This window comes from Vespula vulgaris, chromosome 19, assembly GCF_905475345.1.
Source record: "Vespula vulgaris chromosome 19, iyVesVulg1.1, whole genome shotgun sequence".
In the NCBI taxonomy this organism is placed as follows: Eukaryota; Metazoa; Arthropoda; class Insecta; order Hymenoptera; family Vespidae; genus Vespula; species Vespula vulgaris.
The window spans coordinates 2,615,001-2,639,777 of NC_066604.1; the positions used below are offsets into that span (position 1 = coordinate 2,615,001).

The window sequence follows — 24,777 nt, forward strand, 5'->3', positions numbered from 1 at the left end:
CCTTTCTCTTCCTTTTTATTCCTCTTGAATCTAATAGCGAACGTTAGTGTCGTAAGATTTGACGGGAATTAGTTTTAGTATAAAATAAAATAAAAAAAAAAAGAAAAAGAAAAATGTGAAGAAAATTGAGAACTGAGTATTTAACAAAAAATAGGAGTTTTTATTCTCTCAATAATTGGATACAGTGTCATGCTTAGATTAGGTATGAGTTTCGTATAATTTCACATATACTGACTATGACATATGTCTCTTGTGATTTTTATGTAGCATCATGTAGATAGAATCATATTAGTGAATAGTTTGCGAATAATCTGGTTTTATGAAAACAGATAATCGTTCTCAATCAATATGAAATATCAATCAATATGAATTGAATTTAAGAATGGAGATCCAGCACAGATCGTGTGACGGAGCTCAATAGTGAGAAAAATTTTATTCAATTTTTAGTGTACGATGATTAGTTTATGAATGATGTCATGATTTTAAACATTGACAGAAATGTGTAAAAAAGAAAAATGAAATGAATTGTAGGAACTTTGCTATTTCATTGATATATGATCCATTATATATCGATATTGGCAATGTAAAAATGCACAAGAATGATCGTAATATACATGAATTATAATAAAATGAATTTTTTTAATAAACGGTCAAACTTTCCTTCCGCTTTTGTTCTTCCTTTTTTTTTGTTCCGTTCTTTTTCTCATAATAATTTCATGTCATTTGATTAAATATATCATGGTCTATTATATGATATAGCGGCATTAGAATGAAATATATTTATCTATTCAATATAGTGTTTTCATAAGGCAATTTATGTGAAAATACTATAAATATAGTTAGGCTACTTTGTACGATATTTTAATAGTAATGAAAATACTGAGCTCTGTCGCACTTGACATCTATGAACAATCGTAGCGAGCATTTAGAATATTCACCTATGTACATTGCGCAACGATTCTTTATTCTTTCTCTACTGCCGTGTAAAGTAATAGTGTTGCGGTGTACTTAATAACTTTTTTACCAGGATCATTTGAAAAGTTCGCAGCTTTTTCATTTTCTTTTCTTTCTTTTTCTTAAATGTATAAGTTCTTTTTTTTTAAACGAAACACATTTTAAAGTGAAAAAGAAGAAAAAAAGCCTTGAATTTTTCAAATTGCCCTTGTATGAGCATCTATTAATGTTTGCTTATGCTAACAATTTTTTCTTTTTATTAGACGAAATTTCGAATAATTATAATAATGTACATTAAATGAATGATAGTAGCAAGAAATAATGTTGTATCCCAATGATCATAACTTTACGTACTTTTATGAAAGGTTGAACACAGCATTTGTGAATCACATAATGAAGTTTTAACATTTATAGTTCACTCATACCTTCGAATATACTGCTTTAATAGAAGGGTGATGTGTTACGGATAGAAATTATAAATATTATGCGATATAAAGTAGACGAAAAGTGTTTCAGTAATGTTTCCTATGCCATCGAACTATTAATAATATTACACCAAATTAAAAAGTATATATATGAAACGTTAAATTTGCAAACACAATACCTAAAAAAAATATTTCACGGATAGATGATTATGTCTCTACATATTATAGAGTGGTATATAAGTTTTGCATTTTATAAAGTTAATAATGTTGCTATGAGTCTCAATATAAAAAAAATTGTCTGTCGAACTTTTAGCAAGTAAAAATAATTATGATCGTGTACATAAACTTCATTCTGTATTTAATAATAAAGTTATTAAGAATTAGTTATGGGATATGTATATGTATATCGAACATCATATAATCTTTGAAACTTATATGAAAGATGAATGATACTTACATCAGATGAAAAAACATTTACCATCATTATATTGTATATTTATAGGTATATATACATAGAATATATATTTAATCGTGTACATAGTACATAAGGTCTTTTATGAATATACACTGAAAGGACCAATCTATTTTTCTTTTAAAAACGTGCCTATTTAAAAAAATATTTTAACCTGTCTTTATAACTGATTGAAAGAAAACTTTATATTTTTCCTAATTTTAAACAATATATAATACATGTTAATTGTAAATAACACTATTTGCATTCGTTACATAACTTTGTACAAAAAGTGTAGATAGTGTAGCGCAGTGGAAATTTTTTTTTCGTTTTTTAATACATTATTTAAAGAGTCAACGAAAGAATAAACGAAAATAATTGTCAAATAGGGACTAATCAAATAAGAATTGAAAAAAGGCAGAATACCTTTTAACGATATCCAAAGTTTCTATGGGTCAGTTGTATGTTAATATATAAAAAATTATAATAATTTATAATAATTTAAAATTGAATATCATTTGACGTACATTATAATAAATGATCATTATCAATTATTATTTTCATTTGTAATTATAAAAGTATGAGAGTATACTCTCTTCATTTTATAAAAAATTTACAACTGGACCCAAAGAAGTAAAATTCTTATTTCTTCAGTTGGAAGTAAAACGCAATTTTATTCGTTGAACATTAATTCGTTAAAATCTTTTTAGGTGCATGAATACGACTGTGCCTTAAAAGTGAACTTTTATCAGTAAAAGATTTTTCACATTCAACACACTTATACGTTCTACCAGTATGCGTAACTAAATGCCTGCTAAGTCCTGATGCATGACAAAATGCTTTAGGACATAGTTGACAATGGTGGAGTTGAATATCGTTTGGATCCAACTTTTGATGCCGACGCATATGTACTTTCAGTGCTTCGCGTTGCGTAAAACTTTTTTCACAATGTTGACACTGGAATGGTTTTTGTCCAGAATGAGTCATTAAATGACGTAGTAATATTTCTTTCTGTGCAAATGCCCGATGACATATATTACAACCAAACGGTTTTTCACCTAAAAATAATAAAAAACATAGTTCACAATAAATTCATTAAATTTTTTATCATTCAGAGAGACAATAGGTATCTTATGTTAAAACTGACCAGTGTGTGTGCGTTCGTGCCTTATTAACGCTGATCTTGTAGGGAACCACTTTTCACATGCTTGACACGTATATCCTCTTTGAGTAGAATGAACCGACTGATGACTTTTTAACATTATTCTTCTAGTGAATGCTTTTGGGCACTTATCACATTGAAATACTTTTAATTCTGTATTTGCTTCAACTATATAGAAAAGAATCATATATTAAACTTTCCTTTATACATACATACACACACACATATATATATATATTCGTGATAGGTTTGTGATATATGTACCTATTGTGTCACCCATTGGTTGTAATTTCAATGATTCTCCTTGACCAGAACTGTTGCTGGTCAGCTCCATCATGTAAACATTTTTATGATCTGCATTTGCGATAGCTCTTTGTACTTCTTCAGCTTCATCTTCAGATTCTTGTTCTTGTTTAATTCTCGTTGTACGTATCGTACATCGAGCTTTTGCCGTTCTTTCTTCAGCTGGTACTAATGTAATACTTTCTGGATCTTCAGACATAGTTTCTTCCATTTCTGGATTTTCTGAATTCATACCTAAAAATTGAAAGAACTTAATCAGACTTTATATATTCATAAATCATGTAGCTAATAGTTTTCAATCTTGATCATTACATACCTAAAATATATCCACCAACCAATTCTTCTTCTGTAACTTCTATGGGATCTCCATCCGCTTGACCTCCAGTTCCTTTAGTTGACACTAAATCAGCTAATAACTGTTTAACTTGTTTAGATTTCCCACTGCCAGATGCTTCCTTCAAATCATCCGTGTTATTCTCTTGATTATCTGTTTCTTCATCTTGACCGGTCAACTGACGTATTAATTTCATGTGTTTCCTGAGCTTAACATCAGCAGCTTCACATTTCTTTTTAAATTGGTAAGACTTTTCCAATTGGTACTTGCATGGATGACAGATTTTATTTGGTAAACCATCTTCCTCAAAAACCTAAATAACATATACATTTTTTATTCTTCTAGTACATATAATTATATTCTTACAATATATATAATAAATTTAAATACATGAGAGCAAAGTATAATTTTTTAACTGCAATTACTTCAAAATGATCTCTGATGTTTTAACTGATGTTTCAATGTATTCTACTTTTTATTTATAAAGTTGTATAATAGTTTATCATTGGAAAATTTTAAAAAGATAAAAGTTTCAAGCTACTTGAATAAAAAATTATATAACTATCAGAAATATTTTTGCACCGAACGTTGTTACACTCATTGTCATGCTTTCCAACGTTATTATCGGCTCTCTAATCGAATTGCATAGAGGTAAATGTTGGTGATTGAACGTTGCAGATTTCTATAAATCCGAAAGGTAAAAGGTATTATTACATCTCGTAGAGAAGTGCGCTCTCTCGTTCTAGATCCCTGTAAACGAAGGAACGAGATATCGCGAGTACGAAGTCGATAACTCGGTAAAGCTGGTAGTTCCTAAAGGCGTATGTACGTTAACGCATACAGAGAGGCGCGACGCGCCTATGAATTACAGACGCGGATTGGAGGAGAAAAGAGAGGATGTGAAATTGTAAGAGAGAGAGAGAGAGAGAGAGAGAGAGAGGGAGGGAGGGAAGGAGAAGAGAAAGAGAGGGAGGAGAGATGTAGAAGAGAAATAATCAAGCGAAAAGATAAAATAGATTCCTATTTTTCGTAAAATCACTTCGTATGGAAAACGTTTCGTGAATAATATAAAAAAAAAAATCTAAACGTCATCGATTTTGTTTGTTATTCTAGCGCGCCAATAAATGGACGCTACTCACTTCCAAATTGACGCATGCCATGATTCTAAGAGGCAACGGTATGGTCTCGTCGTCGAAAATCGGCACCATCTCTTCTTCCTTTGCCAAGCACAGTCGGCACAACTCGTTCACGTGAATAATTACGTTGCTAGGGCCATCGCCCTTTTTTCTACTGTACGTTTTCATTATTCCCAATGAAGTTTATCTTTACGAGAGCTTCTCAGATGTCGGCGTTGCTTAGGAAGCGTACTTTTCCCGGAAAATAGTAGGAGCTATCGAAGACTCGGTCACTCACAACGGGATCTATAATGGCTGCGGCGTCGAAAAGGTTTCTCGACCAATGGGCGTTTCGATAGCGCTGCGATCGCTCGTTTTCCGACACTGTCGCCATTTCTATAACTACATGAGAAAAGGACGGTATATCGTCGATTTTAAAAGTATGACGAAGAAACAAATAGTAGAACTCGTCGAAAAGAGAGGGAGAGGAAGACGTAGGAATCCATTTTGAGAGCAAGCTGCATCGCGAGTCGGTAAGGGCGGTAGCTTTTATTGATCTCTTACGTTCTTCTTAACGGCGGGAAACGAACTACTACCTTTTCTCTTTCTACCTCTTTTTTTCTTATTCTTTCGTAGTCATGAAAGAATTTTCAACGGTCAGTGTGCGGTTTGTACTTCCTTGACTCGACTCATTCCTCAGACAGAAAGAAAAAGGAATTAAAAAAAAAAGTAAAGAAACAGAAAATAAGTAAAAAAGTTGAACAGAGTTAGGAGTATACTTTGGAGGAAGATCTTTCAACGTTTCGTTAGGAACAAAACGATTATGGTATAAGCGCATAGAAGAACGCGTTTCTCCGATATGGAATAATATCGACGGGTTCGTTCATGTCCTGATCGTCGTGTCAGCGTATTCGTGTCCTGATCGTCGATATAGCCGTAATTCGCAGTTATATGGTACAACGTGATATCAGGCGCCGTTCGATTATCGAAAGTACGACATTTGGAATATGATGACGTAGAGATCGGTGTTCACGTTCGTTACTCTTTTGGTAAGAATAATTTCTTTTCTAAATAGTTCATTTATTTTTCGAATTTACAAGATAATTAAGGATTATTATATAAATATATGCGTCTATATTGTAAGGAAAATGATACTTGCGATAAATATTAATATAATTTCTATAGGATCGATTATTTGCAAAGGCATACGCGCATAAAATGAAGTATCGACATTTTTCTTAGAACTTAACCTAACTTGCAACAAGTTTCTTATATATATAAGTTTAGACGAGTTATATATATACACACACATATATGCGTGTGTTATGTGTATGATGTATATATCTATATATTACATGTATGTATTTATGTATGTATCATTTATGGGTATATATATAATATATGTTTAAACGTTTAATATAATGCAGTAAGATGTTAATTATCTATTATTAGGATCTTTTACGTGCCAATATTTTGTTACGTTTCTGTATATTTGAATCCGCATTATTAGAATATTACATTACCGACAGTATTTGCGATATAGTACATGAATCGACAAATTAATTTTTATTTTTAAACAATCATTATTATTAACAAAGAGGATAGAAACAGATAAGTATATTTTTCTAAGAAAATATTAAATGTAAATTTCTTTTTCTTTTGTTGATTATGATAGAAAAGAAAATGTAAAAAAGATAATTGAATATATTTTGTCAGCTTTCAAGATAATTTTGTAAACGTAGACAACAAATAATATCGCCATCTAACGATGAAGATTAGAAATTGAATAACGCGCCAATATTTTCAGATACTCGATATAGTTTTCTTTTTTAACGCTAGGTGGACGTAGCATTCATTTTATTCGTTACTAAAAAGTTATCGTATATACCTTACGCGTCAAATATATTTCATTTTCAGGTAGAAAACATTTCTCGTTGTAATAATTAAATACAAGTATTTTATTTTAGAGATATGTAGATTTATCGTAAAGTTATATTATAATTATTCCTTTTACCATACTATCTTTCTCCAGGAGAAATAAATAACTTTGAAGAGATCTGTTATCACACAAACGTAAGAATATAAATGATTTTAGTTTATTTTGTTTTAAAAGTAAGCTGTAGCCGTATTCGCATATAAATTATATTACGTTTATTTTCTAATTCTTGATACATATGTATATTGAAAGAATCGATTGATTTAGAGAATATCTCGTAAATCTTTATGTTCGTAAAACAGTAATTGTATTTCCAGGTTATCCTGGAGTAAAAGAACCCGCCATAATAGCGCCATTTTGGCGGAAGGTAGAATGAAAAATGAGCGGGAAGCTTAACGTGAGAAAAGCTTCGAGAAAACGCAAATGACTTTCTTGCGTTTGCCAGGAAAGTGGTTGGAGACGATGGATAGCGGTGCGAGGGGACTCGAAAATAACTTCGTCCTGTGGATATGAGAATGAGAAAGAGAGAGAAAGAGGAAGAGAGGAAGAGGGAGATAGTCATCACTCCGCTGGTACTCTCGCATGCTTTTGCTTTTACGAGTCCAGTGTGTTTCGATAGACGAAGAACGCGTGTTTCACCTTTTCAACACGAAGGTAGGTTTAAAAGCTTCCGAGAAACGAAAGCTCTCTTTCTCTTACCATTTACATTTTACTCAACACCGTTTTCACTTTTGTTTATACCGGAAACGGAAATATAATTCTCTTGCGGTTGATCGTCTTCTTCTTTTTATATTTTCTTTTCCTCTCTTTTTTTTTTTTGACTGGCTCGTACAATATCATACATTATTGTATTTATTTCAGAGACAATCAAAACAAAAATTTGTGCGTGTGTGTATATATATATGTATGCATGTATGTATGTATGTATATATACTTACACGTTGTTCAGTATTCATATTTATCTTTTTATTAGACGACAGGAGATATATTTTGGTATAATCTTGATATACTATAGTCATTCTTAGATTTCTAATTTTATACTTGTTATTTTTGTATCTCTTTTATACTTTGGTCTTGTATATAGTCTTTGAAGATAAAGCAGAAGCGGAGAAGCGTGGAAAAGCAACGGAGAGTTCGAGGAAGAAGAGAAAGTTGAGAGGAAAAGTCTCTTCCGCATTGTATTCTTTCTTTAAAGAGTTCTTCGACCATATTTTAGAGTTAGTTTATTTTTGTTTACTTGTACTACACAATTATATATATATATTTTTTTGCTTATTACTTTCGTTACGATTTCATCGTCAATCTTCACAGAGCACATTCTTTACTATACTGAAATAGGCAATATCGTATATATGTATCTTGTATCGTAATGCAGACATAAAAATAGTTCGGTCGATCTATAATATCGGTACGGAGAAGAAGAGCGTGTAAACAATCTCGGATCTTGGATATCTCGATGTCGAATACTTGGCATCCGATCAGTGTGGATTGCACAAAAGAAAACAAGAGAGAAAATACAAGCATCAAAGTGGCGCATTAAAAAAAAAAAAGAGAGAGAGAGAGAAAAAAAATAGTAAGTGTGTGTTGAGAAAATTTCAATAAAAAGAAAGAAAGAAGACACATTTCTTTGAGAAACTTATCATTGGTAATTTTCACTTAGAAAGTCTTCTTTTCTTTCTCTTTTTTTTTTCACGTCTGGCACGAATTTTCCGGTCTGAGGAGTCAGATTTCAAAGAAGAGCTCTCTGCTTCAATCCAAAGAGCTCGCCCAAATACCAACGAAGCTGGTGGAAATAGAAATGAGTTATGTAAAGGAAACGGATATCGAAATTTCACGTTAGCAGTTGTCGCAGAATGTTTCTAATGCTTAAACTAATTGTCTTCGATCTTTCGAAAGATTTTTGGCTTGATCGCTATTTTACCCTCGATGTGTTACACGTTCGCCTTCGTACAACATTTCTGATTATATCGTAATGCAATACGATCCTATACATACGATATCCACTAAATCTGACGTATCTTCGTTTAACAGGGAAAAGAGGGAGAGACGTACGAGATTTTGCGGACGATGTAGATATATTCGGAGGAATTTCGTAGCAAAAATAACTATGGTAGGCCAACGGTGGCTACCCCCGGCATCAAGATATTTCAGTAAGAAATTTTAACTTTCTGAATAAAATACTTCATCTCTTGAGTTTTCGATTTTTCTTCTTTATCTTCTTCTTTCTAGGCTTAATCCGAATTACACGAATGTATACTTTAGCTCTCCAAAGGATTCTACTCCATGAAACTAGTTTCTCTTTCGTCATTTAGTTTCATTCATTCATGATTAGAATATATAACTTGAAATAGAATGTTTATTGGAAAGTCTGCGGAAATTTGACGAAGATTGACTAAGCGTTGCCCTCTCGTCAATGTCACTTCTGACATTTGAGAGTACTCGTTGTAACTTAAGCGATAAATAGCTTACTCCAATTTCCAAAGCTAAAAGATAGTGTCAGTGAACTCTTAGGAAATACTTCTAACTGGATATAAGAACCATTCGGGTATTATCGTTTTCAATAGACTGAACCGAAGCTGAACGATCATATACGTCCTTTCTTGCTTTTTCGACAACCCTCTCTCTACGCGGATTTCTTGGCACGAACTTTGGAACATGCGAACACTTTGCAATATATGCGATCGTTGTATTTGCGATCAAATGTCCAAACATTGTGGCGGACAATCTTGAAGTAATGATCACACGTAGGTGATTCGCCAGTAGAATTTTCGGTGTCGTTTCTGTATCACTTGTGCCTGACGATTAGTAATCGAGTAAAGTGAAATAGTTGAATCATCTCGACCGTTTTATATCTTCGGACTAAGAGCATTGATTGTATAGTGGTGGTGCGTTTTAAATATAAATAAGAGGAAGACGAGTCAACATTGAAAGTAGAACGTGATGAACGAATTTATCTTAAAAATGTTATATTTTTCAAAGAAATTAATATGAATGTTTTATTTGTAGTCAGAAGAAAGTGGAAAAAGAAAGAAAAAATATGTCCGGGCAGAAAGTGAAATATGTTAACAAGCAATTCAACTCTCCGATCAACTTGTATTCACCGCAAGCAATACAGGAGACTTTGGAGAGGCAAACTCAGGTTCTGGCTAATGGAGCAGTCGGGTAATGACATTCGTACTTAAAATATCACGCACACGACCTACGGAAGAATGCAGAGAGAAAGAGAGAGAGAGAAAAAGACAAAAAGAATTTTCATCCCAGGATAACGTAATCGTTCCTTTTTTCTCTATTTCATTATAATCCATGATAAATTTCACTCGATAATTTCCCTTTATTCTCTAACGAATCTGATTCATTTTCTTTCTTAATTGTTCTCAGAGAAGGGGGTATCTAATCCTTAGATCGTCTTGGAAGTTCTTGAAAAACTCTAGGTCTTTGATTCCTTTTTTATAATTATGATTTTTATTTTTTTAATGTGATAAGGATGTGAATGGAAGTAGATAAAAAAAATAAAAAGAAAAATATTAGGTTGATTGACCTATTGATAAACGTAAGTCAACCACCTTACGTCAATTCTACGCATATATATATATATATATACACATACACGCACACACGTATATACCATACGTCTCTCTAGCCTCGGCTATAAAGAATCGACGAGTGACGTCGATTTAGAAGGTAGTGTCTCATATAAGTGTCTTATACGAGTCGAGATGAATCATCCGAGAGAACAGGAGATTGCTGCTGCGGCTGCTGCTACTGCCGTCTTCGTCGTCGTCTTCGTCGTCGTCGTCGTCGTCTTCGACGTCGTCATTGGCGAGAGCCCCCCGTTATTTTCAGAGGGCCGAATCACACCGGTTAGAAATAAACGCGGACTCGGAGGCTAGTCGTTGCGCAAAGCCCGCGAACGTCGTACTTGACTTAGTTTCGCGTTTGATGGCCCCTGGCTATACGGTTGACCGCAGTCTCTCGTGATTTTCCCGATACACCCCTGTTCTTCAATCGCGCTTGCTTCATTTCTTTCCTAATATGATCGCTCAAAGAAGGTTCGATTCTTTCGTTTTCTTTCATTTTTATTTTATTTGTCACTTTCATTCATTTCGTCAGATTAATTTAATATTTATCATTTGGCTAATTTCGCTATATCTGATCTTACGTATCATTATCTAGATACATTCACCCGGTTTTCTAATCGTAAAATTATAAAAAGTCTACCGTCAGGTTTGATTAATATTCTACATAATAAAGTTTGGCTATAATCAGCCTGTTAAGTAGTTCATTCTCTCTCTAATAGTTATTATTTTGATGTATCAACAAAACAGTAGATGTTTACAGGAGATTTTTCTTTTTAGGATCGATTTCAATCAGCTGGCCAAGCCGGCAAATTTGCAAAACAGCGCTGTCCTACGCATGCTCGAAGAGGAGGAAGCAAGACAACGAGGTGGTCAACCAAGTGAGTTTCACGAATTCTTGCATCTTTATTATTTCGTTCACCTGCCGAGTACGACTATATAACATTATCGTATAGACGTAATGGCACATACCGTTGATATATAATTAATTGTAGGCAAATGTCCGTATGTGCTAATTTAACGCGGTGTTATTAACATCTTCGAGACACCGTTCCATAATGTCTGCGATGCATCTTTGATTCATTCGCTATATACTTACTATTCTGCTATATACCACGTGTCTGGCGACTATTCAAAGATTCATTTTGCCAAATTAGCAAATAGGTGTCTAAAACGTAAAAACTTTTTAATATAGGGTCATTCTAATCCCTAAGGACGAATTTTAAGAGAAACTTTGACCTTGCATGTGTCGAGTGCATGACAAAGTATAACTCTATATCGATAATTACAAAAATATTCTAATGATCGCAGAATTTTCAAATTAATCATTTATTCTTTTTTTAATTATTCTAGCAGCATTTAATTATCTGTAAATGTATCATTCAGACTAGAATTTTCTTTTTTCTTTCGTTTCTTTTCTTTTTCTTTTTTTTTTTTTTTTTTATATACATACATACATACATACACATCCTATTGAAGTTTAGTCTCACCTAACTTAATAATTTATGTTTATCACTATATGCTTACATTCTAGCGAGCTAATTTTACGTTTTACTTACGCTTGCTGCTTTTGCCCAGATCGCAAGAAACGGAACTTAAACTGATCGTCGCAGGAGACTAACAAGATCACTGACACGCAAGGAATATACCGATCTACCAATTCCACGAGAAAAAAAGTACGGAGGATTTAGTACCCACTAATTTTGATCAAGAGGCTCCTAACACAATCCAAAGACACGAGCTTTTGCGATGCTCTTCTAACTTCAAAAGATCATTGTGATCTATTATCAAAGGCTTCTGCCATTAATAATATTAGAAGCGAATGTAATTTTTCTAATTGCAGGTAATCATAAAATTAATTGCCATTCCATAATTAATAATTATTTCTGCACGATTTTTTGATCGAAAGATATTCTGCATATATAAATATTGCAACAAAATTTTTAAAAAGAAGTTGAAAAAAATGTATGTTAACAACATAGCAGAGAGAAAAAGAAATTTGGGAAAGCTGTAAATTACCGGTAACATGAAAATTTTGAAAATCAACCAATAATCACTGGCTGGTTGTCTAGTATCCCCACTCTTTGGCCAATCACCAAGGAAACTCTAAAATCGGTGGCCAGGTCATTTCGGCAATCATGAAAGGTAGAAGAAATGTTCGTTTAGCGTTAGTAGTTGGCCAGTTTTTGTTTTGGCAAAGTCGTGTCCATCGACTTAATACACCTGAGAGTAACTTCGTTTCCAAAATTGTGTGCAAAAGATAGAGGGTACGTTGTGATAAATATCACATCGTATATAAATCCATCGTAATAATAATAATAATAATAATTGTTGTATTTTCAATGTTTGATATCGTTTGGATTGACGAGATGATATTCGTATGGTCGAATCAGATTTGGAAGAATATATCTGGAAGAATATGTGACAATAGTGACAACATTTTGTGCTCAGTGAATCGAAATTTATTTTCCATGATTTTTTTTTGTTTTTGGAAGATATTTTATAGTGTATAATCACAAAAAATAATAATATTATAGTAAGTTTGTAATTGAAAACATCGTGCATGCACTTTAATTAATGTCAAATTTTTGAACATGAGGTGATATCTCTTTCTATTTTAATTTTCAAATATATATATATATATGATATATATATGTATATATATATATATATGTATATATATATACACACACACACGCACATTCTTTTTTAACACACAAAGTTCGGACTCAAAAGAAATTTTTAAAAAAAATTTCATCGTTCCAAAATACATGTATTCGGCCTTCGAGTTTTGAAGAAACTAAGAATACAACGAGGTCATATAGGAATCATGAAAATTTTAAGATAATAATCGCATAAATATAAACTTGGCTAGAGCGACAGGAATCAACATAACGAATATTAATCCCACGATGTTGACGTAATCGATTTCTTTTCACATATTTTTCTTTTATTATTATTTTTTTTAATTTTATATTTTTCTTTTTTTTATTTATCTTTTAATCTTTTGCAATGTCCTACGAAACGATCGCTACGTCCAGCAACTACAGCCAAGTACATTAATATGATGAAGACGTTCGTTGATAATTTGATCATATGATCTCTTTCGTAATGATTTAGATTTTATTAGAGAGTTGTAAAGGATTATAAATCAACTATTAGACATATATATGTATATATAGATATTTTATTAACTTTTTAACATACAATTTTATTTTGTTTCAGATTTGAAACGTGTTGCTTGGCCACCACCTCCTGAAGATCAAGATCTTGACTTCGTTGAACAAGGACCTGTACAAGCGAAGGTAAATTCCACGATTCACATGACGATAAAATATTCGTTGATATTGTTACTTGATGCTTAGTGTCTTTCATAGCATAGTCCAGTCATTTGGTACGTACGGAACTTGTCATGGCAGCCTTTAGCATAATTGTGTTCCCTTGTATGTTTCATTCCGAAGATGTCCTTTTTCTTTTTTTCTTTTTTTTCTTTTTGAACATATAAATTAAGCACTGTGAATCTTCGTGCACGTTATATATACATGTATATGTATTGCAATGTCGTGAAGCCTGTTAATATGTATGTATCACGTATCAGATCAAAGTGTCGAGCTAGGATATTGCACGTTCGATTGTTGAAAATTGTTCAGAAATCGTGTCGCGGCAAAGAAATCGAATCGTGGGAGGATCGTTGAATGTGCACGTTTAGTAGCAAACGACCATATGTTTATTTTCCCTTAAAAAGACCCGTGGAATCGGTGAGATTCCCTCGTACCAGAGCAGTCCTTCGTCAGGTCCATCACCTCAACCACCATCGACGGTAGCCCGTTCATCGACTCAGAGTGCTCTTCCATCGTCTCCATCGCCGTCGATCAGTCCAAGTGGAACTCTTCTACGACAACCATCGCATTTTCAACAGCCATTTGCACCTAAAGGTTGGGCACCTGTTACACCACCTGCTACTTCACCTATTCTACAACAACATCCTCTTCAAGCTTGGTCCAATCAACCACAGCAACAACAACAAGCTCAGACTACTTGGAAGGTAAGTGATTCAAGGTACGGACGTTGACCTTGTGTCTCTTGAAATATTTTTAACTTGTTAACTTTAAAAGAAAAAATTCGAAGATTTGAGGAAGAGATAGATGTAATTTGACACGTCCGTGCTTTGGAAATTTGAGCAGATGAAGATAATATTCATTTGCTTTCGATCTGTCTTCTTTCATTTCAACCTCCAACGACTATCAAGGATTATCAATGGCCCATGCAGTTGAACGAAGCGATCTGAAATACAAGGCGAAACTCATTGTAATTTCGTGGTAATCTCTTGATGTATATTTTTATGTTTCAGCAGCATCCTCAAGAGCATAACGAGCGAACGAGACAACAGAATCAACCGTATCAATCTTACGGTCCTGCATCTTACGAAGCACCACCGTCTACCATTGTTCTTAGACCGGAGCCTCCGATCTCACAGGTTGATAAAATTTCTTTCATTTAGTGATATTTAAAAGTATATATGTATATATTACTATTATTTATTCATTTATTTTATATACATTTATATAGGTACATACTACTTAATAATGAAATCATGTTTAGGAGAGGAACAATTGCTCAAAACTTTCTATCGTATAATTAGAATGAAATATATAAAAACAAATATAGAAATATATATATTAATTTTGTAGGCACCAGCACCGGTGTACCAAGCACAACCTGCTGCAACAAAAGCTCCAATCAGTGGTAACATGAGAGGAGATCTCAAATGGCCACCACCTTCCGTAAAAGCACAAACGGAAGCTGAGAATAGAGCCAGGATGGATCTGGCTAAAGGACCTGCATTCAGGCCACGTCGAGTTAACAAGGATTACAGCGGATTTTTTGCTCAACATGCTCTTAACAATACTTATCCAGGTTACAGAGCTCCACCAGGAACTCAATACTTTACTCCATCTTACCAACATTAGCAGAGGCATTCTATAATATATTCGCATTATATTTTCGCCTTAATATTACATAGATTTTTTAGGATATCTGCGCAAATTTCGATAATGCCAATCGACTAATTACTTGAAATGAAGTTTCACTTTCCTCAGGTTCTTTCTTTTTTCTTTTTTCTTTTTTCTTTTCAAAATGAGATTCATCGAGAGAAATGATAAAACAGTTATCGCATTTTTAAACTGACTCTTTAACGATGAATTATTTTATTTATCATAATTTTAATATATTACTCATCTCTTTATATAGGTCTTGGCAAGCTCGTTGTACAGATTTCCTGTGTCGAGAATGTATATATATATGTGTATATATATAATATATATATATGTATATGTATCTATTTACAGAGACTGACCGACCCGTAAATTATCATAATTTTACATTTTTTTTTCTTTTTCTCTTCTTTTCTTTCTGCCTTTCTTTCTTTAGTCGCATAAATATTTTGATAAAAAAAAAAAAAATAATGAAACAAATTTATGCACAAGTATGCTTTCCACGTTTTTTTTTTCGTGTTGACATTTTTAAAGATCATGACATTTTTACAGGACAACTAATGCTTCCAAAATATTTCCAGCTCTATAATATATGTCCTTAAATGAAAATGAACACAGCAAAATGATATGCGAAGATCGAATGCCCGAATAATGCGAGAAATGAACAAAGAAACTTAAACGATTAAACGATATCGAATTAATATAGAATAATATTAATAGACGAACAAAATATTCGAATGTTATATAATTAATTACATTATGATATCGAAGAAAACACATTAACGCACTAAAGCATAATTTGACGTCGCATAATAGTTATTTAAAAATAAAACGTATCTTTTATAACACAATTTGGCACTAATGTGTCTGTGAATAACTAACGATACGTTTGTAATTATGTAATTTATTGTTGTGGAGAGATAAATAAAAAGATCTTTACAAATTTCAACTTTTTTAACATCTTCGCGCGGATCAGATGAAGTTGGATCTTTATTATACGACGCGATAAAAAATTAAATTATACACGTTTCTCAATAACATATAATCCATTACCCTTAAATTTACTACAAATAAATAAATTTTTCAAATAGATGCACAAACATTTCATTCGAGGTTTTCTATTTGGTTGTGTATGTTTTTGTGAAATAAATCTTTTTTTTATACTCGTTAAAAATATAAAATTTTCTCTAGTTAAAAGCGTAATATTTTTTTTGAAAAATTTTTTGTTCTATAATAATACATATCTTTAAAATCCTTTTATAAATCATGACTAAATGTCATGACACATTCTAAAACATGATATATAAAAGATTGCTCCTTCATTATAATAATAAATACTCCCTGAGTTATAACTTTTCTTCTATGCAATTTATAATAATTTTGTTAAATGAACAAACGCTAAACATTTCTTTCTCTCATATGTTGTTCCTTTCTCTATTTGGTTTAATAATTATAAATGAAATATTAATCTGAATATATCTTACTTTGTAAAGCGAATGATAAGAGATAACTTGTTATTATAATATGACTAGATAATAACAAATATTGAATTGAAATTTTTCAAAAGCCGTGATGTGTTATTGAAATATTTCAATGGATATATAGTATGAATCATAAAACAAGTATGTAACAAGACGCAATTAAACTATCTGCTTTAATTCGATGCATGAACAAATGACGACAATTGTCAATTGAACATGCACTTACATCAATGAAGAATTACATCATCATAGTGATTTTCTATTTTACATCATTTAAAAAAAAAAAAAATAGTAATAATTAGTTTGCAAAAAATATAATAATATATTACAATACAAAAATAATCTTTTATGTGTTCACACCAGCGAAAAGCCTTGAGTTTGTTGAATAGCTTGTAATAATTTATAGCGTAATCTTTCGCGAGTTTGGTAACGTGGGAGATCAAGCACATTAAAGCATGTATGTGCAACGGGCAACATACGTTCATCGCTCATCGGTTGTATTATTATCTGCGATATAAATATGAAACATGAAATATAATCAATAATATAAAATTTCCTTAAAAGAGGAAGGTAATATAATTGAAATAATTTACCTTAATTGCTTTCATACCCTGTATAGGTATTCTGTCACTTCCAGTTAAGAAAAGTAAAAATTTCTTTTTTTCTTCCAAAGGTAGCTCATGAAATACTTGCCAAAATAAGTTAATTGTAGGATCATTTGCTGAGTACCCTTCTTTATACGTTGCATTTCTTTGTAGCTCTTCCCAATCGTAATTTTCATTTCCAACAACCACTGCCATCAATTCATGACTATGGAAAAGTTCTAATACTCTTCCTCCACACACTTTGTGAAAACCTGTATGAAATGCTTGATAATGAGATTCTACTGATTTGTTGAGAATATAATCTACATACAAGTCAACAAATTGTTTTCTGAAAAAATACAACAATTGTTTTAATACAATGGCATACAATCTATTTTGATTGAAAAATCAATTATAACAATGACTAACTTATTTTTTAATGTAACAGGAACTTTCCCACCATCTGGTATTAATTCATATATCTTTCTCTCACCAAAAGCATCTCTGACTATTTCAAAATTTAAACAGAATATCTCTTCGAAATCTGGATTCTCATAATCAAGTATACTTTGCAAACTTCTGCAATCAAAAAAAATTTTCATCGCATTAATAATGTTTGCTTAACTTTCTCATCTTCATTTGATAAAGGTATAATAGATTAGGCACATACTTAGCAACTGCTGGAGACATTTCTTTGATATCAATCAATCCCACTGGTTCATGTAATAATTTTTTGTATAAAGCCAACGGGAAGGGTAGATCAATTATTATAAAATTATAAATAACAAGTCCACACAGTAAACCAATTAAGGAATACATAACTTCGTCTTCAAATGAATCTTGACTAAACCAAATAGTTCTAGTCTCTTCATATTCTTTAAACATTCCATATTTTGGGTCTAAGATTTCTTTTAAAAGAAGCATAAAAAATTCTTTCTTAACTCCTCCTGCGTCTTCTGCTTCTTCTCCGTGAAATTTCACCTGTTTAGAAATAATACGTATATGTCATATAAATCTAATTAAAAATAAAAATAAAACATATGTAAATATATAATAAACTGCTTACTCTTAGCGGTTTCTTCAAATCGCTAGGGTCATAATGAGATAATTCCAGTAAAGTATCTTGTACAATATTTTCTCGTGAAACATTTAACGTGACAAATTGATTGTGAAGTCTTGCATCCATGCTGTTAGCAGGATATGGATGGAAAAGCATTTGAGTAATAGCACGAGTTGCAGCTTCGTTCATTGCTGATTGCATCTATTATTAAATCAAAACGCATATATAGAAAAGTCAACTAAACACTACATTTTTTAGAGGACATTGAAGATCGATTATTTAACGTAAAATAATACCTGTATTGCTTGATCTGTTTCCAATAATACGGTTTTCGCTTGCGCATCAAAAAGGAAAGGATAATCGCAGAAATACATTCTATTATTCTGCAAATAAAAAATAACAATAAACTTTAAGAAAAAAAGAATAAACAGACCAGTTAATTTTTATATCGCTAAATGCATATTTCAGTTATCATACCGAATAATCTTTTTCCGTCAGCCATTTAAAATAATCAGCTTTAATATCTATATGTTCTATTAATTCTGGCAAATGAAACGTGGAATAAGGCACCCTAATTTTATCTTCAGCAGTATGATTTAATTTATTTAATAATCTTAAAAATTCTAAGACGTATTTGCTCAACACATTCCACGATACATTCTATAAATAAAAGAAGTACGATTTTATTATATTATTTTATAATTTTAATAAAAGTATTATTACCTTGTCATGTTTGGATTGCTTTATAATATGTAAAACAACACTTTTATGAGTACGAACAAGTCTTTCGAAGTAATAAGGCGGAGCTTTACTCCACCAAGAGCTTACTACTTTAAGAGCTTCTGATTTTAAATTTATAACAGCTTTGCAAAATGGTTGATGTAAAGCATTCCAATGTAAAGGATTTGCGAAACCATGATACAAAGGCACTGTTAAATATACTCTCAAAGATTCTATGTCTGGTGGAGAGGTTGAGAAAGATGGTATAAGACTATCTGTTATGCTATTAAAAATCTGAAATAATGTTATTTAAATATTAATAAATGCAATCAATACAAATAATCAATGCATAAATAAATCTTCTAAACTAAAAAAATACGTACGAGTTCCTGAATTGTATCGTTACACAATTCTGATATTACTCCAAAGGATTTAATTGCTATATCCAAATCTACTCCATGGTTTTTACTTGAACATCCATAATGAGCATCGTTCTTAAATAAAAACGATCCATTTATACAAGATTGACTCTTGAAAGCGGTTTCTAAATACCTGAAATATGAAATGTATAAAATATAAAAATTTATAATATTTTTAAATATTAAAAAGATGATTTTACTTACATCATAAGTTCATGATCAACAGAAGATCCTTTTGGAACTCTTTGACAAGCTGCCAATTGTTCTTCAGATATATTAAGTATCTGAGAAGTAGAATCTATTACTCTGCAATCGTCCGATTCAATATTTTCCTATATAACGATTGATCAATATAATATAATCTTAATAATAAAATTTTGAATTAACATTAATAATAAAATACAATAATACATATATATACATACATACATAATGCTATTACATACATACGTACATACATATATAAATGTATATATATATATGTATATATCATTATAACGCATAAATTTACTTCTCTTGGAATAACAGTGGCAAAACAATGATCCCCTCCACTAAATATATGTTTAACGATGCAATCAATCATATAGGAACTCAACTGTGTGTCGAGTTTGATCATTGCTGACCCATTAGGAGGTACCCATGGTCCAAGTACAACTTGAGGAGTAGTAACACTTTGAGTAATGCGATTGCCTAATTGTCCTGCACCACCTAGGCCCCAAGCATAAATTTTTCTATGTGAAGGTACGAATGCCAAAGTATGTCTTCGACCACATGACACCTGCAAAAGACAAATATTATATGTAATAAACTTTTTAATATGTTAAAGTGAGAAAAAAATGCTATAGTATTTGTGTACTTGTGTAACAGTACTGCCCATCAATTCCATAACTTGTCGAGGTAAAATCTCATTGCTATGACTTCCATGTCCCAATTGACCATACATTCCTGCACCACAGGTGAACACACCACCATCCTATAAAAACGTGCATGACAAATAATTAAATATAATTTTTTCAATTATTTCATACTTTACCATTGTTAAAAATACAGAAAATTCTTCTCCACATGCCGCATAACATACTTTGGCATTTCGTAAAGTTCTTAATTGGCAAGGAAGATATCTAATTTGCGTATCATTTAGTCCCAATTGCCCAAATACATTTTTCCCCCAGCCAAATACAGCACCTACAAAAAAAATTATTGATGTAGAAATACTTTTCTACAAATCACGAGTTTATTTTTTAATATCTTATCACTGTTTTTTTAAATATTATATTAAACATTACCCGACTTAGTTATAGCTATACTATGATAACCACCACATGCAATAAATGCAATAGGTAAAGAAATTAAGCTGCATATAAGTTTTGGTTTTAATTCCTTAATTACATCAGAACCTAAGCCTAACTGCCCTTCAGTATTTGAACCCCAAGCATAGATTTCTCCATTATTTGTAAGCGCAAGTACATGTTTTATTCCGCAAGCTACTTGCACAATTACATTTGTTCCTAATGTTTTTACCATACGTGGTATATTTTCAGTAGGGTTTATTATATTTAATCCTGGAAAATATAAAGCCAGAATTTTTTTGATATTTCATTATTATAATTAAATGTCAAATAATATATTTTTACAATAGTACAGTACCTAATTGACCTTCAGAGTTACATCCCCAACTAAATAATTGTCCCCATTCATTAACAGCTACCGTGTGACATGCTCCACATGCCGCCTTTTTAAATACAAATGCTTCTAGTCCTGATATCAAGCCTATATATAAAACATGAATATTATTTTTAATTATTTCTCTTAGATTTTATTTCTGAAACTTGAAAATAATTATAAATAAAATCAACATATTAATTCAAAATACTCACGTAACCTTTTTCTTCCTTTATCATGTCCTAGTTGCCCAAAGTCATTATTTCCACAAGAATATAATTCTCCACCTCGTGTTATAACTACAGTATGACTTTCGCCACATGCAACTGAAAAAAAAACATATACACCGTTAAACACGTATCTTCTTTAGATTCTAAAGATTCTATCTATAAAACTATTATAATAAATAAGCAAAATGCTAATTCTTTAATAAATTCAAATAAAAATCTTACTATATGTAACTTCTGTAGATTTCTGAAAATCAACTTCACGAGGAGTAAGAATATGTTCATCTTCGATACCACCTAGTCCTAATTCTCCATGAATGGAACTTCCCCAGCAAAACATATTTTTTTGTAATGCAATCAGGGAACAACCCAATGCTAAATCAGTACCCAATCGAGGCTTCTTTGACCAACTTGCCTATAATTTCAATAAGTATATTAATGATTGCATAGGTTAAATAATGTCAACATATAGTTCAACAATAATTAAAACATATAAAAAGTTTATAATATAATAACTTTAATAAATATTATCATATTTGGAATTAAACATTTCTCTAATTATAAATTTATTAGAAATTAATTAATAAATTTATTAGAAAAACTTTTTAAATATACATTAAATAGTAATAGCATTTTGTATAGTAAGCTTTTATATCCAAATTGTTTTATATTTTATATACTTTATGAAAATTTGTTCCTATATATGCATAAATATAAAAGCATCTTATATTGTAGCATAAATAAGCATGCGGATGAAAAAAAGAAAAACAAAAACAAAATGCATACCATGTATTTTAGATGATACAATGAGAAAGATAAGTAAAGGTGAAGGTAAAGAATTGAAGAAGGTATTTAAACAGATTGACTAACCATGTTTTTTTGTCTTTTTTTCATATTTATTGAAATCATCAATAGTATGTGCGAGACATAGGATTTATGAGAAGCACGTGTTCTTCTAAAAATAACTGTCTATTTTTTTCGTGGACACAAAGATGTTTACTATGTCTAAATTACATTGAAATTTTTAAACAAGAAAAATCGTAAAAATATATTGTGCAATAACGTTCCAAAATATATTTTACATTTTTTTTGTTTCTTTTTTTTCGTTCTTTTTTTAACTAATAATATTGTTACATTCGAGGACAATGAGGTTGACACAAGAGTGGAAGGAAAATGTAAGAGATTATCAATAATACATCAACATAATTAATTTTGAAAGAATGACATGGCGTAAATATCAATCTTTTTTAACATTAGCAAATTCTAATATCTTATCTTGAAAATGTAATCACTCTTATTTATTGTTATGTGTATCTTCAAATTGAATTAATATACATAAAATTTGTTTTTTTTTTTTTTTTTTAAAGTTAGGTTAAGAAAGTAATAATACTAATGAATTTAGTCACAATCACAATGTTTATCATTGTCATTCGGTACTAATCAATTCTGTTTAGAATAAGGTATGTATATATGTATGTTAAAGGAAAAGGGAAAGGCAAATTTGTCATGATTTCATTTACCATTCGAAAAAGATCCATTGCTCCCTTTTTTTTTTATTTATCACTTCTACTGTTACTTATCTTACTCACATTTCTTTTTCAATAATTTTTCTCAGGCACTATCGAAATAGAACCCTTTGTCGAGATGAAGAATAACTATCCAACATGAAAGAAGACGAAGTTCACGGTACACGCGGCCCCTTTTCTGTTTGGATCAACTTAAATCAACTTAATGAACATTTATTTTACCTTGCTTTTTCGAATCTCAAGAGTCATAGTTCTTGGGATCAGGAGCGTAGAAATGCATTTATGTGTCCTCTTCTTTTTCTGATAATGATAAGCAAAATTGCATATAACGTATATAAAAAGAATTCGAATTTATTATCAACTTGTGCAATATAATTAATTAAAAAAGGTGAGTACATCTATGACGTATAAATCATATAAATTTTCAGGTTACTAAAAAACTGATTACACACACACACGCACACAGCTTTTAAAATGATATTATCGATATTATATTACATCACCGAAAGTTGTTATTATTTTTATGAATTTTATTGCAATATTTTCCCTTGGTTAAAATGCTTGCATCGATATTAAGAATATTTAAGTAAATAATAAATTTATTTGGAAACATTCAGAAAAGCAGAACGACAGTAATTTCTTTAAAAATATAATTTTATTCATTGTACAATACAACAATTTTATACACAATCTTAGAAAAATTAGCATTATTTAAAAAATACAAAAATTGATTTTATTTTGAAGTAAAACAACAGTCGAAAAATACAATGATGTTGACTATCTATATATTATGTTTGTAGTTCGTGGATTGCCCCACCCCATCGCGTGGTGATCGGCGGGCGGGCGGCGGCCATATTATTAGTGAGGTGTCAGTATTTTCTCAACGTGACGGGATTTTTGGGTGTGGATCGCACAATTTCCCGTCGTTCCTTGATAGCGTGCATTAGTGCAAGTGTAAGTGCGACCGGTCCACCGTGAATGTGTGGTACACGTGTCAAAGGAACACCCTCTTACATAGAGAAAACAAGTAAGTCGTCGTTTGTTGCATCGTTTGAGAATATAAGCACGCAGCTAACGGATGGGAACGAGGAGAGAAAGAGAAAGAGAGAATGTATGCACGTTGAAAATCATCGAAATCATTGATCGTATCTAATCGATAATATCTCACGGTTCAAATGATTTCAGTGCAACAAACCGTACGACTAATCATTCTCTAACCTTAAAACACAATCGGCCTTTAAACTCAAAGAATTATATACATGTATTTCGTCTATTTCAAGGTTACTCTTTCAATAGTTTTTCTTTCTTTTTTTTTTTTTTTCCCTTACAAAACACGTGTTTTAATAGCAATTGAGAATTTGTCTATAGATCAAGGACACGTCTCTCTAAACAATTTTCAGAATCATTTCAATAGATATATTATGTTAGATAACGTACATACTCGTAAGTCGTAAACACATCAGTCAATCACAAGATGTTTACAGGGACGAGTAGATTTTTTTCCTTCGACAGAATGAATGGCCAAGGCGTTTTCTACATTTTACACGAGTTAGTCTTTAGTCGAATTTTCGAGGTTAGATATTTCATTGTATTGATAGTGTGCGAGTGTGTGCAATAACGCGCCCGCGTATGTGTGCGTGTGTGTGTAAACAATACTTTATGTACATATATATGGATACAACATTATCTATTTCCTCTTTTACGTATCATGTGTAAATTCGAAGTAGGATGTATGCGTGGGTTGTGCATAATTACTGAATGTTCTTATAGCACGCTTCATCAACGCTTGCGTATTTTCATGAAAGTATAATTATTCGTATCGTATAAATTGTTTGAACAAATTTTCGAC

The 24,777-nt window shown here is 31.4% G+C and overlaps 4 protein-coding genes across 13 annotated transcripts in view; 2 read left to right on the plus strand and 2 right to left on the minus strand.

The window, feature by feature from the left end:
* The window catches only part of LOC127070760 (S-adenosylmethionine synthase), a 6,458-nt gene extending 5,798 nt beyond the window's left edge, over window positions 1-660 (plus strand). For both annotated transcript variants that reach the window (XM_051009166.1, XM_051009165.1), the window contains exon 9: window positions 1-660. This exon is cut by the window's left edge and continues 435 nt beyond it. The gene's annotated coding sequence lies outside the window, so the exon portion shown is untranslated.
* A 1-nt stretch (window position 661) lies between these two features.
* On the minus strand, window positions 662-5,072 carry LOC127070758 (zinc finger protein 543-like). The gene is made up of 5 exons (XM_051009163.1): window positions 4,769-5,072; window positions 3,612-3,942; window positions 3,257-3,529; window positions 2,978-3,160; window positions 662-2,888 (listed from the first exon to the last, which is right to left on the minus strand). Exons 1-5 carry the CDS (start codon window positions 4,931-4,933, stop codon window positions 2,518-2,520), a joined length of 1,323 nt encoding a protein of 440 aa, XP_050865120.1. The 5' UTR covers window positions 4,934-5,072; the 3' UTR covers window positions 662-2,517.
* Window positions 5,073-5,387: 315 nt separating this feature from the next.
* On the plus strand, window positions 5,388-16,198 carry LOC127070761 (putative uncharacterized protein DDB_G0290521). Of its 6 annotated transcripts, none has more exons than XM_051009167.1 (8): window positions 5,388-5,793; window positions 6,998-7,334; window positions 9,687-9,842; window positions 11,036-11,136; window positions 13,481-13,560; window positions 14,001-14,300; window positions 14,607-14,732; window positions 14,947-16,198. In XM_051009167.1, the coding sequence occupies exons 3-8, from the start codon at window positions 9,718-9,720 to the stop codon at window positions 15,223-15,225; spliced, it is 1,011 nt and encodes a 336-aa protein (XP_050865124.1). In that variant the 5' UTR covers window positions 5,388-5,793; window positions 6,998-7,334; window positions 9,687-9,717; the 3' UTR covers window positions 15,226-16,198. The 6 variants fall into 6 exon arrangements, with proteins under 6 accessions (XP_050865124.1, XP_050865127.1, XP_050865130.1 ...); XM_051009170.1 differs by having other exon boundaries at window positions 5,391-5,793; window positions 14,610-14,732; XM_051009173.1 differs by lacking the exon at window positions 9,687-9,842 and having other exon boundaries at window positions 5,393-5,793.
* A 678-nt stretch (window positions 16,199-16,876) lies between these two features.
* Window positions 16,877-23,321, minus strand: LOC127070751 (probable E3 ubiquitin-protein ligase HERC4). 4 transcript variants are annotated; one of them, XM_051009134.1, is made up of 18 exons: window positions 23,151-23,321; window positions 21,628-21,817; window positions 21,391-21,501; window positions 21,161-21,283; window positions 20,800-21,075; window positions 20,547-20,698; window positions 20,370-20,486; window positions 20,025-20,291; window positions 19,718-19,845; window positions 19,478-19,646; window positions 19,098-19,388; window positions 18,852-19,034; window positions 18,671-18,757; window positions 18,381-18,575; window positions 17,985-18,295; window positions 17,744-17,893; window positions 17,324-17,663; window positions 16,877-17,237 (listed from the first exon to the last, which is right to left on the minus strand). In XM_051009134.1, the coding sequence occupies exons 1-18, from the start codon at window positions 23,175-23,177 to the stop codon at window positions 17,085-17,087; spliced, it is 3,270 nt and encodes a 1,089-aa protein (XP_050865091.1). In that variant the 5' UTR covers window positions 23,178-23,321; the 3' UTR covers window positions 16,877-17,084. The 4 variants fall into 4 exon arrangements, with proteins under 4 accessions (XP_050865091.1, XP_050865093.1, XP_050865092.1 ...); XM_051009136.1 differs by lacking the exon at window positions 23,151-23,321 and adding an exon at window positions 22,992-23,144; XM_051009135.1 differs by lacking the exon at window positions 23,151-23,321 and adding an exon at window positions 22,923-23,118.
* Window positions 23,322-24,777: the final 1,456 nt, after the last annotated feature.

Excerpts from the sequence above, each read along its gene's own strand:
- LOC127070758 (XM_051009163.1), bottom strand. The coding sequence starts at position 4,933 with ATGAAAACGTACAGTAGAAAAAAGGGCGATGGCCCTAGCAACGTAATT. Across the intron at positions 3,530-3,611 it reads GGTTGGTGGATATATTTTAG|GTATGAATTCAGAAAATCCA; the intron begins GTATGTAATGAT and ends TTCAATTTTTAG. Across the intron at positions 2,889-2,977 it reads GCACGAACGCACACACACTG|GTGAAAAACCGTTTGGTTGT; the intron begins GTCAGTTTTAAC and ends TATTATTTTTAG.
- LOC127070761 (XM_051009167.1), top strand. The coding sequence starts at position 9,718 with ATGTCCGGGCAGAAAGTGAAATATGTTAACAAGCAATTCAACTCTCCG. Across the intron at positions 13,561-14,000 it reads AAGGACCTGTACAAGCGAAG|ACCCGTGGAATCGGTGAGAT; the intron begins GTAAATTCCACG and ends TCCCTTAAAAAG. Across the intron at positions 14,733-14,946 it reads CGGAGCCTCCGATCTCACAG|GCACCAGCACCGGTGTACCA; the intron begins GTTGATAAAATT and ends TTAATTTTGTAG.
- LOC127070751 (XM_051009134.1), bottom strand. The coding sequence starts at position 23,177 with ATGACTCTTGAGATTCGAAAAAGCAAG. Across the intron at positions 20,487-20,546 it reads TTTCTGTATTTTTAACAATG|GATGGTGGTGTGTTCACCTG; the intron begins GTAAAGTATGAA and ends ACGTTTTTATAG. Across the intron at positions 19,846-20,024 it reads CCACTGTTATTCCAAGAGAA|GAAAATATTGAATCGGACGA; the intron begins GTAAATTTATGC and ends ATCGTTATATAG.